General features: G+C 24.7%; 3 protein-coding genes across 7 annotated transcripts in view; 2 read left to right on the plus strand and 1 right to left on the minus strand.

The window, feature by feature from the left end:
- The window catches only part of LOC127287390 (microtubule-associated protein Jupiter), a 55,513-nt gene extending 52,990 nt beyond the window's left edge, over nucleotides 1-2,523 (plus strand). For 4 of the 5 annotated variants that reach the window (XM_051314298.1, XM_051314299.1, XM_051314297.1 and 1 more), the window contains 2 exons: nucleotides 702-788; nucleotides 2,286-2,523. In XM_051314298.1, the coding sequence (XP_051170255.1) occupies nucleotides 702-788; nucleotides 2,286-2,476 (278 nt within the window). In that variant the 3' untranslated portion in view covers nucleotides 2,477-2,523. The remainder of the gene's footprint in view (nucleotides 1-701; nucleotides 789-2,285) is intronic. The other variant, XM_051314301.1, reaches the window with a different exon arrangement.
- Nucleotides 2,524-4,775: 2,252 nt separating this feature from the next.
- LOC127287389 (probable DNA mismatch repair protein Msh6) lies at nucleotides 4,776-13,014 on the minus strand. Its single transcript, XM_051314296.1, has 21 exons — nucleotides 12,759-13,014; nucleotides 12,066-12,308; nucleotides 11,876-11,961; nucleotides 11,725-11,793; nucleotides 11,420-11,614; nucleotides 11,153-11,287; nucleotides 10,897-11,032; nucleotides 10,354-10,634; nucleotides 10,146-10,271; nucleotides 9,966-10,047; nucleotides 9,716-9,894; nucleotides 8,769-8,866; nucleotides 8,339-8,494; nucleotides 7,885-8,042; nucleotides 7,691-7,779; nucleotides 7,319-7,609; nucleotides 6,992-7,207; nucleotides 6,705-6,884; nucleotides 6,249-6,426; nucleotides 6,027-6,178; nucleotides 4,776-5,262 (listed from the first exon to the last, which is right to left on the minus strand). Exons 1-21 carry the CDS (start codon nucleotides 12,883-12,885, stop codon nucleotides 5,005-5,007), a joined length of 3,435 nt encoding a protein of 1,144 aa, XP_051170253.1. The 5' UTR covers nucleotides 12,886-13,014; the 3' UTR covers nucleotides 4,776-5,004.
- Nucleotides 13,015-13,137: 123 nt separating this feature from the next.
- On the plus strand, nucleotides 13,138-14,280 carry LOC127287391 (28S ribosomal protein S10, mitochondrial). Its single transcript, XM_051314302.1, has 5 exons — nucleotides 13,138-13,305; nucleotides 13,382-13,477; nucleotides 13,540-13,667; nucleotides 13,828-14,029; nucleotides 14,133-14,280. The coding sequence occupies exons 1-5, from the start codon at nucleotides 13,291-13,293 to the stop codon at nucleotides 14,199-14,201; spliced, it is 510 nt and encodes a 169-aa protein (XP_051170259.1). The 5' UTR covers nucleotides 13,138-13,290; the 3' UTR covers nucleotides 14,202-14,280.
- Nucleotides 14,281-14,502: the final 222 nt, after the last annotated feature.

Below are 14,502 nucleotides of genomic sequence, written 5' to 3' on the forward strand. Positions count from 1 at the left end.
TGAATTTTAATATTTTAAGCCATTTACAAATTTTAATAAAAAAACAATTTTTTTTGTACATGAATCATGAAAATTAGTTACACATCTGGTTCTAATTTGCTCAATACAATTTTAGATCAAAATAGAAACTCTTTGTTGCTTTGAGAAAATTACTTTTTTTTTTCTTTATATATTTCTATTTATCCGCAAGTTAGCATGATACGTAATTTTCCTCTAATAACAGAAATAGATTTCTGAAATACAAATTTTAAAAACACATTTTTGATATTTATTATTAAATAAATAAAAAGTAAGTATTTTCTTTTTTTTTTAATAAAAAAAAATTAGGAATTTTGGACATAAATAAATTACTATTTGTAGTTGCATTAAATTAAAATCGTATGATTAAAAAAATATTTTTAATTTTAATAGTAGAAGGGAGAATAAATATATTCTTTTTTTTTTTAAGTAGAATTTTTATTAGTACTGTAAATTCGCCAGCACGAATTTTTTTTAGAACCACTAACAGAAAAATATTGGTTTGGTTTTTTTTTTTTTTTTTTTGGGGGGGGTAATTTTTTTTTTTTTTTTTTTCTTTTCTTTTTTTTATTTTGGGGCGTTATTGGTGCATGGGATGAATCTATATCTATGGGCTTTATCCGTTGTGTGAATTTGGTGGTGGCTCTCGACTTGGCTCGGCGTGTCCTGTGATGTTCCTGCAGGAGGAGCATCCTGCATGCCACGCAACCCAGTCACTGGAGACGGAGTTGACGTGACGCCAATTAGGCGCACCGCACGAAAGTGTAGAGGTAATACTTTTCCCTTAAAAAAAAAAAAAAAAAAAAAAAAAATCCTTCCTATCGAACCTTTTTCTCCTACTCCGATACATATTTATTATTTTACATAGTTGATTCATAATTTTTTACTTTTTTTTCAGTTTCACTGCCAGTATTTTATCACTACTATTTAATCATATTTAAATTTGGCTTTTTGTGTAATTACTTTTTTTTTATAAAAAAAAAAGTAGTTGAGTAATTTTTTTTACCTTTTTTTTTTTAAAAAAAAAAGTAGTTAAATTTTATTACTGCTGTGTGATTAATTTTTTTTTTCATTTTGAAAAGTAGTTAATTTTTCAAGTAGTTTTTGAATTAAAATTTCATTTTTGTTTTTCGATGAATGTTTGAGAGTTTTTGTGGTTCTGGATAAATGTATTTTGAATTTAAAAAAAAAATTCCAAATGACGAAAAAGTTTCAAAAAAAAAATATCATTGAGGAATATTTCAAAAATTCCTGCCATTTTGATTTTTGGGGAATATTCGTTTAAATTATCAAAATTTTTATTTTTAATGGCAATAATATTTTCACATTGCATGAAATTGAATTTTGCATCAATTATTGAAATTGCAAATTAATGAATGAGAAGAAAATTACTGCATGTCACTGACAAAATGATTAAAAAAAATTTCTATTTTAAATAATATTCTCTCCATTGGATAAAATGTTAAATAAAAATAACAAATAAAATTCACAATTAATCTTTTTTTTTCTAATTTTCTTTTTTCATTATAGAAATCGTTTTGAAAGTTAAGATTTTTTTTTGTTGATAACTCAAAAATTATAATATAATTAATTATATTACATTTTTAATGTATTAGTCTCGTCCAGTTGTGCGAGTATATTCCGTTATGCTATCTATTCATCTTTATACTTCACACTGAGCTTTCTCCAACATTACCGAATGGCTGGCATATATCCACCGCAAAGTGATTGTGTTTATCAGTCATCAACCAACTGGGCAGCTTAATGCAATTACTGATGTATCTCTTTAAATTGAAATCAAAAATATATATATATATTTCTCTTTTTTATAGTAAGCACGCATCATATTTGTGTGTATGTTAGTAGTTTTCTACTACTAATAATAATAATCATTAATAATTTAACCGAAATTTTCATTATTAATTGCAAATATATTAAAAATTTGTTTTCTAAACATTAATACCAAACTTTAAATTAAAAATTTCTTTTTTAAATTTTCATTTACCAAAATTTCAATAAATTAAAAATTTGTTCAGAAATAAATTCGATTTTAATTTAAAATTAATTTTTGTTTCAAATTTTCATTTTTAATTCAATTCGTATCTGCGTATGTGTCTCGAGAATAATAGAAAAAAATAATTCTCTAAGTAATCGTTGCCCTAAAAAAAAAATTAAATTAAGAGAAAAAAAAATCATCTTTTTATATTGAATCATTAAAATTTGCGAAATTTTTTTTGCTAAAAAAAAAGTGATTTTATTTTTTATAGATGGTAATCCAGTGACAGGTACTGGATACGGAGCAGATCAACAGAATAACGTTGTGCAAAATGGAAGTGGAAATGCAAATTCGAGCGGCTCTGAAAAATCCAACGACTCATCACCAGGCTCTGTCAATATGAGCAATAAGGCCCAACGTAATCGCGTACCACCAGGTGGTTATTCATCTGGTCTCTGGTAAATCTGGCCACGAATTACAAAAAAAAAAAAAAATGAAAAAATGAAAAAGATATCCCTTTGAATATTCTCCCAAAAAAAAAAAAAAAATAGCCCCCTTCACCTGAATCAAAAATGAAATTATACAAAGGGTCCATCTTCTAAAATAAATTTTTTTCCTATTCCCTTAATTTATTATTATTATTGATAAAAGAAAGTATTAGAATATTTAGTCATTTTTATTTGGCAAGAAAAAACAAATATAAATTAATCAAATTTTAATTCAAAACATGTATGTGAATTTGCTTTTCTTTTTTTTTTTATTTTAAATCACCCGATATATTTTGAAAAAAAAAACTTCGAATCGTTTCGCGTATATAAAAAAATTTGACAGCGATTTCAAAATTTTGTGTATAAAACAATAATAAATGTGGTTCTAATTATTTTATTGCAAAATAAAATTTGTAAAAGTCGAAAAAAAAGACATTCTTTATAATCTTTGTGCCTTCTAGTTTCTTTTTAATTGACTATGCGTAAATGATTTTTTTTTTTAAATTTAGAATTATAGAAAAAAAAAATTGTGTCTCTGAAAAAAAAATCTAACAGTAGACAATACATTTAACTGATAAAGATATTCATGTGCGTTTTATTATTTTAACTGTGGGATACAATTTTTTTTTTTTTTTTTTAATAAAAAATTTTGACTTTCGTCGAAAGAGTATTTTTCCCCTTTTTTTATATTGCCTTTTAAAACTGCTTTGAGATTATTAAATTTTAGATATGTAACTGTGTATTGATTAAAAAAAAAAAAAGTAAAAACTTGTATCAAGTACGTAGATTGTTACATTTTTCCTTTAATTTTTTTGCCTTTAAATCGAAAGAATATAAAAAGTAAAGAAAAATTGAAACAATATACTGCGCGTCTAATTTTTTTTTTTGTTCATTGTCTTATATATATTATATATATTTATCACTGCATACGTGTATATTCATCTATTAAATTACTACTTTTTGTCAATATTTGAATCGATTCACATTAGTTGAAAAGAAAATATTTCACAGCTTTATAAAACTCAAAAAAAGCTTCTATAAAATATTTATTTCAAACGCCAATTTTCATTTTTGACACGCAAAGTTTAATTAATGTGAATCGTTTCAGTTTCATATTTTTTTCTTTTTTTTTTTGGTGTGAACGTAAAATTAGATGGTTTTGTAATACATCGCATTTGTCATAAATATCATTTTTCTACTCACAGTAATAAAAAAAATTTTATACGCAATAGACTTCTTTTTATTCCACCAAATTTCCATTTACAGTTGTGTTTCATTGTATTAAATTAAGTTTTAATCCTGAAAATAACAGTTTTTACCCAGTAAAATAGTAGAAAACTACTTTACCGACCGATGGTAAAGAATTTTTTGAAAAATGAAAATATAAAAAATTACCGACATAGAAATCTACCTTACCGACTGATTGCAAAACAGTTTTTTTTAAACCGACACAAAAATCTACATTACCGACTGATGGTAAACAGTTTTTGAAAATGGAAATATAAAAAATTACCGATACAGAAATCTACATTACCGACCGATGGCAAAACAGTTTTTTGTAAAAGGAAAATATAAAAAATTACCGACATAGAAATCTACATTACCGACTGATGGCAATTACCGACTGATGGTAAACAGTTTCGAAAATTCAATAAATTACCATCAGTCGGTAATGTAGATTTCTGTGTCGGTAATTTTTATATTTTTATTTTTCCAAAAAACTGTTTTACTATCAGTCGGTAATGTAGATTTCTATGTCGGTAATTTTTTATATTTTCATTTTTCCAAAAAGAACTGTTTTACCATCAGTCGGTAATGTAGATTTCTGTGTAGGTAATTTTTATATTTTCGTTGTTCAAAAAACTGTTTTACCATCAGTCAGTAATTACCATCAGTCGGTAATGTAGATTTCTATGTCGGTAATTTTTTATATTTTTATTTTTCCAAAAACTGTTTTACTATCAGTCGGTAATGTAGATTTCTATGTCGGTAATTTTTTATATTTTCATTTTTCAAAAAACTGTTTTACCATCAGTCGGTAATGTAGATTTCTGTGTCGGTAATTTTTTATATTTTCATTTTTCAAATACTGTTTACCATCAGTCAGTAATTACCATCAGTCGGTAATGTAGATTTCTATGTCGGTAATTTTTTATATTTTCATTTTTCAAAAGAAAATTCTTTACTATCAGTCGGTAAGGTAGAGTAGCAAAAATTAGTATTAAAAAATTATCGATAAAATAAAATTAACTATAATTTTAAAAAGATAAAAATTATGAAAAAAGTATTTATTCAATGAGAAATGTAAAAAAATACACGAGATTCATTTTCTCCTTAAAACGTTTAACGTCGCACTTAGTACATTTATTTACGGGTAACTATAGAATCATATTAAAAATAATTATTAAACAAAACGAGACAAATCTTGTAATAAAAAAGGTTTTAAACAAAATTAATACTGAAAAATATTCATTGAGGTAATTTCTTTTTTTTTTTACCTTCTTAAATGGCCTCAATCATTGATCTGATATTGGATTCATCATTAAGTTTACATATGGAGGCAAAAATGTGCCTTAAATTGGTTTCCCGTTCCAACTGTTTAGCTACTTCATGTGCCTTTTGCGTAATATAAGAAGGAACGCCAGCAAGACGAGCAGCATTGAAACCATACGATTTAGGACATGCTCCTTCACTTAACTTGTAAAGGAATGTAACAGTTTCTTGTGAAACGTCCTCTTCTTCGGATTCTACCATGCAAGCCTGGTTTTCAAAAAGAAAAACAAACGAAAATATTAATTTAAACTCAAAAAAAGAAAAAAAAAACAATTTTCATGATTACAAGCTGTGTGAAAAAAAAATTAACATTTTTTTCTATTTGCGTTAACTGTTCATTAATTAAAATCTTTTTTTTTTTTAATTATTTTTCAATAAAATTTTAAAGAAATAATGAAATTTATCAGGAGAACGTGAAGAATTATAATAGAATAAAATAAATTAAAGTGTGGTACTTTAAAGTCTAAATCTTTTTTTACTAATTTAAAAATTACCGATAGGTAAATTTATGAAATCTTAAACACTTTTTTCAGAAAATCTATTATTATATAGACTCATTAAAAAAAATTAGCATTTAATTTAATTTATTGTAAGGAAAAAAAAATTACTCAGCACCCTTCGAGGGCGACGGATACGTTATCATCTCAAACTTTACTTCCGAAGAGTGTGCTTAAGACGCGTGACTGATTGTACGCTTGTTGCGTTTCGCGCTCCGCTTCTCTTATACTTATATACCTGACGCAGAGTCACGCAGAATTACTCTTATAATTAAAAACACTCTTTAATATATAATATAGAAAAAAAAAGTCAATTTAGAAAAAAAAAAGTTTCACAAATGAAGAAAAAATTAAATTTTTACTAAACTAAAATGAAGATTTTTATATTACGAAAAAAGGCAAAAAAAATTTAATTTATTAATATTAAATAATTGTTAAAAAAAAAAAATAATAAAAATAAATATTATTACTCACCATATGAGCCAATGTGACATTCTCGTTTGTCTTGTAATCCTCGACGAGTGAATGATAATGAGTCGAAAAGAACGTACGACATTTCATTTTTGTAAGTGCATCGACTACTGCAGCTGCTATTGCCGTTCCATCATATGTTGATGTTCCTCTTCCTGTAGTTTGAAAAAAAAAAAAAACATTAAATTTTATCAATTTCAAAAAATAGAAAATATCTCAACGTACCCAATTCGTCAAGTAAAACTAAAGAATATGGTGTAGCGTGTTGAAGAATTGCAGATGTTTCACTTAATTCAACCAGGAATGTACTTTGACCAGCCATAATATCATCATTTGCTCCCAATCTCGTGAAAATACGATCAATCAACGTTATTGAACAACTACTTGCTGGCACTTGACATCCCTGGAAAAAAAAATAATTCTATTAGATTTATTTAAATTTTTAAATCAATTTTTATTTTGCAAATTATTATTTAACAGAATATTTAATTCACAGAATTTATTAGTGCAATTTTTTTATTTAGTATAGAAATCTAATTTAATTGAATTTCAATTTTATCCAAAATTTTCTAATTCAATTGAATTTTAAATGATTCAAATTTTTTATTTGTCAAAAATTTTTCTCAATACCTTGAAATTTAGTGTAAATTTTTTTTTGTTTTAATTGCAATTTTAACTTACTATTTGTGCCATTATAACCAGTAAGCCAACTTGTCTCATGAGAGTCGATTTTCCTCCCATATTTGGTCCAGTGAGAATCAACAATGGTTTAATGTCATTTGTTCCCAACAATGTATCATTGGGTATAAAATTATCGGACACAATACACGGATGTTTACCCTCAATTATTTCAATGATTGTCTAAAAAAAAAAATTATTTAAAATCTTATCACTTTTTTTTTTAAATTTAACTTTTATGTCAATAAAAAAAAAATTGAAATGAGAAATCTAAATTGACAAAAAATTACCTTTTCATCCGAGTCATCAAAAATAGTAGGAATACATGTATCTTCAGATGCTGAATATTCAGCCAATGACATGAGTACATCGAGAGTTGACAATTTATAAACAGCCAAATTCCACATTTCATAATTTTCGCTGAATTTTGCAAATAGTCGTCGATTTAAATCTTTCAATACTTTATCTCTATTCTCTTCAGCGTTGATTTGTCGCGACAAAAGTTCCTTTAAATAAACAATAAATAAAACTTTTTTTATTTGTAAAATTTTTTTTAAAAATATTTAAACTATTTTCATTAATTCAATAAAAAAATTGAAATAAAAATTAAAAATTACCCTTGTATATTCATTATAATATCTTCTAAATCCCTTTCGTTGTGATTGAAGTTCATAACTGGAATCGACTTTTTTCACTTGTGAATCGGGAATTTCCAATTGATAACGTTTTTTATCACTTCCAACAAATGTTACTTTAACTCCAAAAAATTTTCTCTGCTTCTCCAAATATTTGGCACTGTCCTTTTCAATTTCGGCAATTTCATCCAATACTGCATCGTATTCTGTATCGACGCCTTTTTTTGGTACAATTGAACCAATTTTCTTAGCTTCTTCATGATTAAAAGCCGTCTATTAATATTACAAATTAATTAATATTACATGTAAAAAAAACATTTTATAAATAAAAAATATTAGGAATTATTAGCAGACCTTAAAGTACTCGAGAGTTTCCGTCAAGTCGGGAAAATCACCTTCGGGCTCAACGAGCGTACAGTGTTTAATTAGAACGCTACTGAATTCTTAAACGAAAAGAAAATTTAATTTTTTTAAAATCAATTGAAATTACAGATAAAAAAATAATTTTTTTTTTTTTTTCTTAAACTTTCTTAAAAAATAATAATTACCATCGAAAAATTGAATGATTTTCAAAATTTGTTCAAATCCTTCAAGAACTGTTATAAAATCAACAATTTTTCTCTTTGTATATGTAGGACCTTCAAACATAATAGCCCTTCCATCAGGATGATTATACATTTTTGCATGATTTCCTTGAGCGTGAATTCTACAGTAAAAAAAAAAATTTATTTCCTAATCTCAATGATAATAATAAAAAAAAAACAAACAACAAATTTTCGTAAGTTTTACAGATTTTTAAATAAATTTTGTTTAAATAATTAAATTGTAAAAGATTTTAAATTTGAAATAAACTGTAAATTTAAAAAAATCGTATAATTCGAGGCCTGTATTTAAAATTGAAAAAAAAAGATGAAAGCAGGTGTCAGGAATGGTATATATGATTTGTTTTTTTTTTCTAGCGTGGCTTGTACTATTAATGTTTAGACAAGAAAAAAAACTCACTTGCTCAAAAGTCTCTCGAGATCAGGAAGAACGCTCATCATGGAACGTGCGCTTCGCACTTCGTCTATTCGCTCCATTAGCTCAGTAACTGCTTCTTGCCGCTGTATGATAACGACCTTTCGACAAGAAGGTCGACAAATCCACTCGCGAAGCAGTCTGCATAAGTGGCAAAAAAAAACCAGTAATTGAAACTTAGATTACTATATAAATAAATCACAAACATGTTCTTTATACAGTTAATAATAATTTCTCTCAGTATAACATTGTAATTAACATTAAAAAAAAAAAAAAAAAATTTAATTTACAACTTATAATTTTAAATCCTAATAAAACTCTTTTTAAAATTAAACATTTTTTTAAAGAAAAAACTTTTTTTTAAATAAAACAAAAAAATCATTTAAAAATTTTAAACAAAAATTTCTTTTTTTACCTTTTACCAAACGCTGTACAACATCGATCAAGTGTTTTCAAAAGTGAACCTTCACCATTCAAAATTTTTAAATTATTAATTGTAATTGCATCCAGAACCTAAAGAAAAATAAAGAATAATTTTTTTAAACAAAATTTTGCGAAAAAAAAAATTTATTGAAATATTTAAAGATGTTTTCCAGATAATGAAATTAATTTTAAATATTTTTTTTCCATATTCTTTAGTTTTTAATTGGTATCGTATATGTAATTTTTTTTTTAATTTTTTGTAATGATATTAAATATTTACCAGCAATAAAAAAAAAAAATTATGGATATTTTTTTTGCAAAACTCATATTTGAAATTTAAAAAAAAAAAAATTCTTTTTCGCTTTTTCTCGACGTTATAAGCGCTTTGCTAGAAACCCCTTTTTTTTCTTGGAATTGTCGAAGGGAAGTAACGTCCCTTTTGAAATTTTTTCACCCTATTTGTCAGCTCAATACTTATTATCGAATGGTCATTTTCGTCTCCCTTCTAACTCAACAATTGTTACACCCCATGAGAAAAAACATTCAAATAGGGTGAAAACTTTAAAGTTTTGTCACTGTGTAGAAAAGAATTTTAAAACAAAGGTAATGAAATTTTTTTCTCAAATATTCTATTTTAACTAAAAAGAAACTAAAAAAACAAAACAATTTAACTATAAAAATTTTTTCACACTAAAAATAAATATTATTAATATTATTATTATTCTATTAAATAATAGATGATAATTTATGCAAATGAAAATTTAATTATTTTTTGCAATTCTATTAAAAGCAAAATGTAATGATTAAAAAAAAATTTGAAATTTATATTTAATTCTAATTTATTAAAATAAAATCTTATTTAAATAAAAATACTAATTTCTATTTTGGAAATAGATCTCAAAAAAAAAATGAAGATAAAGAAAAGAAGAAAATTCTCACCATACTGCTAGCGAATTTTGTTCCATCAATTGCAAAATCTGGTGGAATATACGATTTAAATCGTCCTTGTGCCAATAATTGTTGATCCAAAAAATATTGTGTCAATAAATACACACATCCACCAAGTGCATTAACAGCTAATTCTTTATCTTCCGCGGGAGTTAATCCCAAACTATCGCCTATTTAAAATTTATTATTATTTATTTTTATTATTATCAATTAAAAAAAAAAAAAATTCTATTTTACACACCTGGATTGAGATAAAGTTTCAATTCCTTAGGCCATTCAAATTTGGAATCTTTATTTTGAAAATACTCTTGTTCATGTAAATACTGCAAAAAAAAATTAAAAATCGATTAAATTGTTTTTTTTTGTATAAAAAATAATTTTTTTTTTTAATTTTTTTTAATTTTTGTTTTCAAAGTCTTACTTTTAATGTTTTTGGAGCTGACCAAAATTGTACTTCTTTTTGTAAAGGTTCCTTAATCGCTGATGGTAACATACCATTTAATATTTTCAATGTGTTTTGCGACAAATTACCACGTTCATAAATAATCTGAAATTTGTTACTTTGTTTTTAGAAGATAAACAAAAAAAAAAATTGTAAATAATATTTTTATAATAAGAAAGTATCTTACGTGAACTGGAGGATAATGAGCAAGAAGTGTTAATAGTCGTGAATTACAACGATCATCATTGAATTGTCCTAGATAAAAATCGCCAATTGTTGTATCAAGAAAACAAATACCGTAAGAAGGTGTTTTATCCTCGTGAAATTGTTTTTCCGTTAGAGACAATAAATATTTTGATGATGGTGCATTTATTTCACCGTCTTGAGCTGTATAGACTCTAGTGCCTTTCGATGAAATTTGACAAATTTCACGTTTAACTACTTTGTCGAATTTCGTTGATTTACTCACTATCATGAAAAAAAAAATAAATTGCAATTAAGTATTTAAATTAAAATTTTCAACAGCAATTGCAATTTTATTCGAAATAATTAAATTTCCAAGAATTTTAATTCTAAATAATTTTATATTTTTAAAAAATGTAGTAGCTTCTGGTCAAAATTTAGTATTCAAAAATTAACTCTGCTAAAAAAATAGTAAAAAGTGTTATTTATTTAATAAAATAATTATTTAATTAAATTTATTAATTTAAAATTAATATTTAACACTTACTTTTAGCAACGCGCTTATTCATCATTTCGGGATTCTCAGTTTGCTCGACTCTTGCAACTTTATAGCCCTTCTCAATTAAACTAGCTGAGAAACGTCCATATGCAATTTCAGGAAAACCCGAATGTGCAAATTCTCCCTAAATAAAAAAAAATTCATTTTGAAAAAATTGTAATTACATTAAAAATAAAAAGAGGAAAAATTTGTTTCTTCAGTAAAAGGAAACAAAAAATTTTTTTTTTTTTTGAAAATTTCTTACACGCATGTAGGATAAATTCAATTCATTGACTCCTAGAACAGCATCCATATGATATAATTCATAGAATTTTCCCACTTTAAAGAACAAAACACAATCATAGTTTTTACTCTTTAGTTGCCACCATTGTCTCATTGCCTGAAAATAATTTAAATTTGTTTTTCAAAAAAAAAAACGAAATAAGTATTTGAGGGGAAAAAAATGTAAATCTTTAAAAAATACATTTAGTATTTTATAAAAACTAGGAAAAAAAATATATAAGAAAAATACCGGAGTTTGATTGTTAAGAAAATCATTTGGCACGTGAATTGTTCTTGGATCATAATTTTCATGATCTTTTTTCCTCAATTCCAAGTCTCGTATTTTATTCGGTTGTACAAAGTCGTATTTTAAATGAGGCCAAGAATCCGGATCTTTAAATGTTTTTGATTCTTGTGAAGACTGAGATGTGCTTGGTGTCTTTTCCTGAAAAAAAAAAAAAAATACATTTTTATTTTCCATTATTTTCCACAATTGAGATTTTAATGCAAAATTTACATTTAATACTTTTTTTTTTTTAATTTTAATTTACTTACAACAGCTTTTTTAGCTCGTGAATTAGTTTTTTGTGCTCGTGGTGTACCATTGTTGGCTTTTCTCTTTTTCTAAAAAAAAAAGAAAATTAATCAAAAATTTTAGTTTCCTTCTTTTTAAAATAAAATTCATTTTTAATATTAAAACATATACTTGAGGAGTTTCATCTTCACTTGGTGTTTCCGGTTCATCTTCCGAAACACCATCCGATCCAGAATCTGAATCTTCATCAACAGAATCTAAAATAATAAAAATTTTCTAAAATAAATTAATTCCAGACGATTAATACAAAATAGTTTTTAAATTTTTTGGTATTTAAATGAATTTTTTTTTCTTTTCTAACCTGGTTTAAAATCGTCACCAGAATCGCTATCGTCATCTGGAATTATTAATCTTCGCCTTTTTGGTTTCACGGGACTCACTTCTTCACTATCATCTTCAAAATCATCGACAGATCTTTTTCTTTGTGGAGTACCTTTTTTATCTTTTAAAACTTGTTTCTTTCGTTTTGGTGTTTCAGGTTTTAATTCGTTTTTTGATTTCAATTGATTTTCTTTCTCCTTAGTTAAACCAAGTTTTGATTGACCTAAATTTTAAAAATATTCTAATTTTTTATTTTTTTGTTACTTCTCTTCAATTAAGGGAAATGTAAATAAATTCAAAGAATCATTTTAAAGAGAGAAAATTCAAGTGAACACGTTTTTTCGTATATAAAAAATACATAACCAAAAAACAGGATCATTTAGATAATTGATTCGGATTCAATATTAAAATTAAAAAAGAAATTAGAATATATAATATAAAATTATATGTAGAATATGTAGCATAAATTTTTTGAAATATAGAAAAAAATAATTAACCTTTTGTTATTCAACACGTGTAAAGTGTAAAAACTGACTAAATCTATATAAACGGATAACAAAGGAAATATATAAATCCTTTACAATAGGTTAATGAATTTTATGTCCTGGTCTATAATTATTAATATCGCTGGACATAAAAAGACAAATAAATTATAAATTTCATAACCAAATACCTTTTTCTCTTTGTTCTCTTTTTGGTGTTTGTTTCTCCTTAGGCTTTGGTGCCGGTGATTTATCATTAGACGGTTTGACACCTTTTGGTGATTGAAAATAATTAAACAAAGTTGTTTGTTTTGACATTTTTTACACACTAATGCGACACAACAAATTAAATAATTTACTTTGAAGATTAAAAAAAAAAAATGTGTTTTTATCACAAAACGCCAAGAATACTATTTTCCCTCCTTTTAATGTCATAGATTTTTTTTTTCAATCAGTGATACCAATAGAAGGGGAAAAAAATTCACTTCAAATTTCCCAACGTAAAGGTACCTTCACAATTTTTTTTTTTTGATATTTCGGACGTTGTATGTTTAAATTATTGATGATGTTCCCAACCCTGGTTGTTGACGTCTGCTTAGGAATTCACGGTGTGTTTATTTTTTTTGGAATATTTCTAAAGTTTTTTTCGATAATTTTTTGCGTAATTTAAAATATATTGAAAAGAAATTGTGTTTTTATAAAAAAAAGGATAAAACTGATAAAATGCTTCTTTCAAAGGTATTTTTTAAAAAAGATTTTTTTTTAGGTTAGAAAGTTTTTTTTTGTAAATTAATAAATTTTTTATTTTTGACAGATAAATAATATTATTTTTGGTTCAATTCGAGAAACAGGATTAAATAGATTATTAACAAGTAGATTTATGTCTGACAATGCACTTTCTACAGAACAGGTAATGCAAGTGTTTTTTTTTTAATTGCAATGAAAATTAATATTATTATTTTTTTTTTCAAGTCCGTTCCAGATAAGTTGTATAAAAAAATTGAATTAGAACTTCGAGGACACGATAAAGCAGTTTTAAAAAGTTATGGTGAATTTACAAATATGACTGCAAATAATTTGGGAATTATAATGACAAAAAAGTAAATTTTCATTAATTTTTTATAACAAAAAATAATTTATTATTTTGACCGATAAGCCTTATGAAAATCTTATTAAAAAAAAAAAATTTTTAAATAGAAAATAAATTTTCTAAATATGATAATAATTAACGAATTTGTTTTTTTTAAATTTATTCTTCAGTGAACAAATCAAAAAGGCGGTACACGATAGATATACTGTATTAAAATCGAGACACGTTCATAAAAAGCATCGTGTTCAATATGAATTTAGAACATATTTTAGATTAATTGATTTTGAAAAACTCACGGGATCAACGGCTGATACTCTTCTTGAATATATACAAAGAAATTTGCCAGAAGGTGTTGCAATGAAAGTCACAAAGGTTATTATTTCACAAAATACTATTTAAACTCTCAATTAAAATTTGAAATTTATTAATTTTCTTTTAAAATTAAAAAAAAAAAATATTTTGTTTCTTATTGCAGACTGAAATCAGAAAATTACCAGAAATAATTAGTAAACCACCGATTCAAGAAATTCCCAAGGAGATTTAGAATTTTATTAAAATAGCCAAATAAAATGTTCTTTATATGTAAAAAAAAAAAAGTTAAATACAAAATGTTTTTTCGAAAATTGTTTTAAAATTCAATTTTACCCCACCTTTTTTTTTTTTTTATTTAATTAATAAACTATAAATAAAATTTAATTTGAAAAATTATTATATTGACAATTTACAATATTTGAATTTAAAAAAAAAAAGACAAAAATTTTATTCAATTTTTGTGTTTTAAATTTGAATTTGGAAAAAATTAAACAAATTTGAAATTTTTAATTTAAAAAAAATTTTTATTTTCA

Source organism: Leptopilina boulardi, unplaced genomic scaffold (assembly GCF_019393585.1).
Source record: "Leptopilina boulardi isolate dan_hultmark-lab unplaced genomic scaffold, ZJU_Lbou_2.1 LbouV2_368, whole genome shotgun sequence".
Taxonomy (NCBI): domain Eukaryota; kingdom Metazoa; phylum Arthropoda; class Insecta; order Hymenoptera; family Figitidae; genus Leptopilina; species Leptopilina boulardi.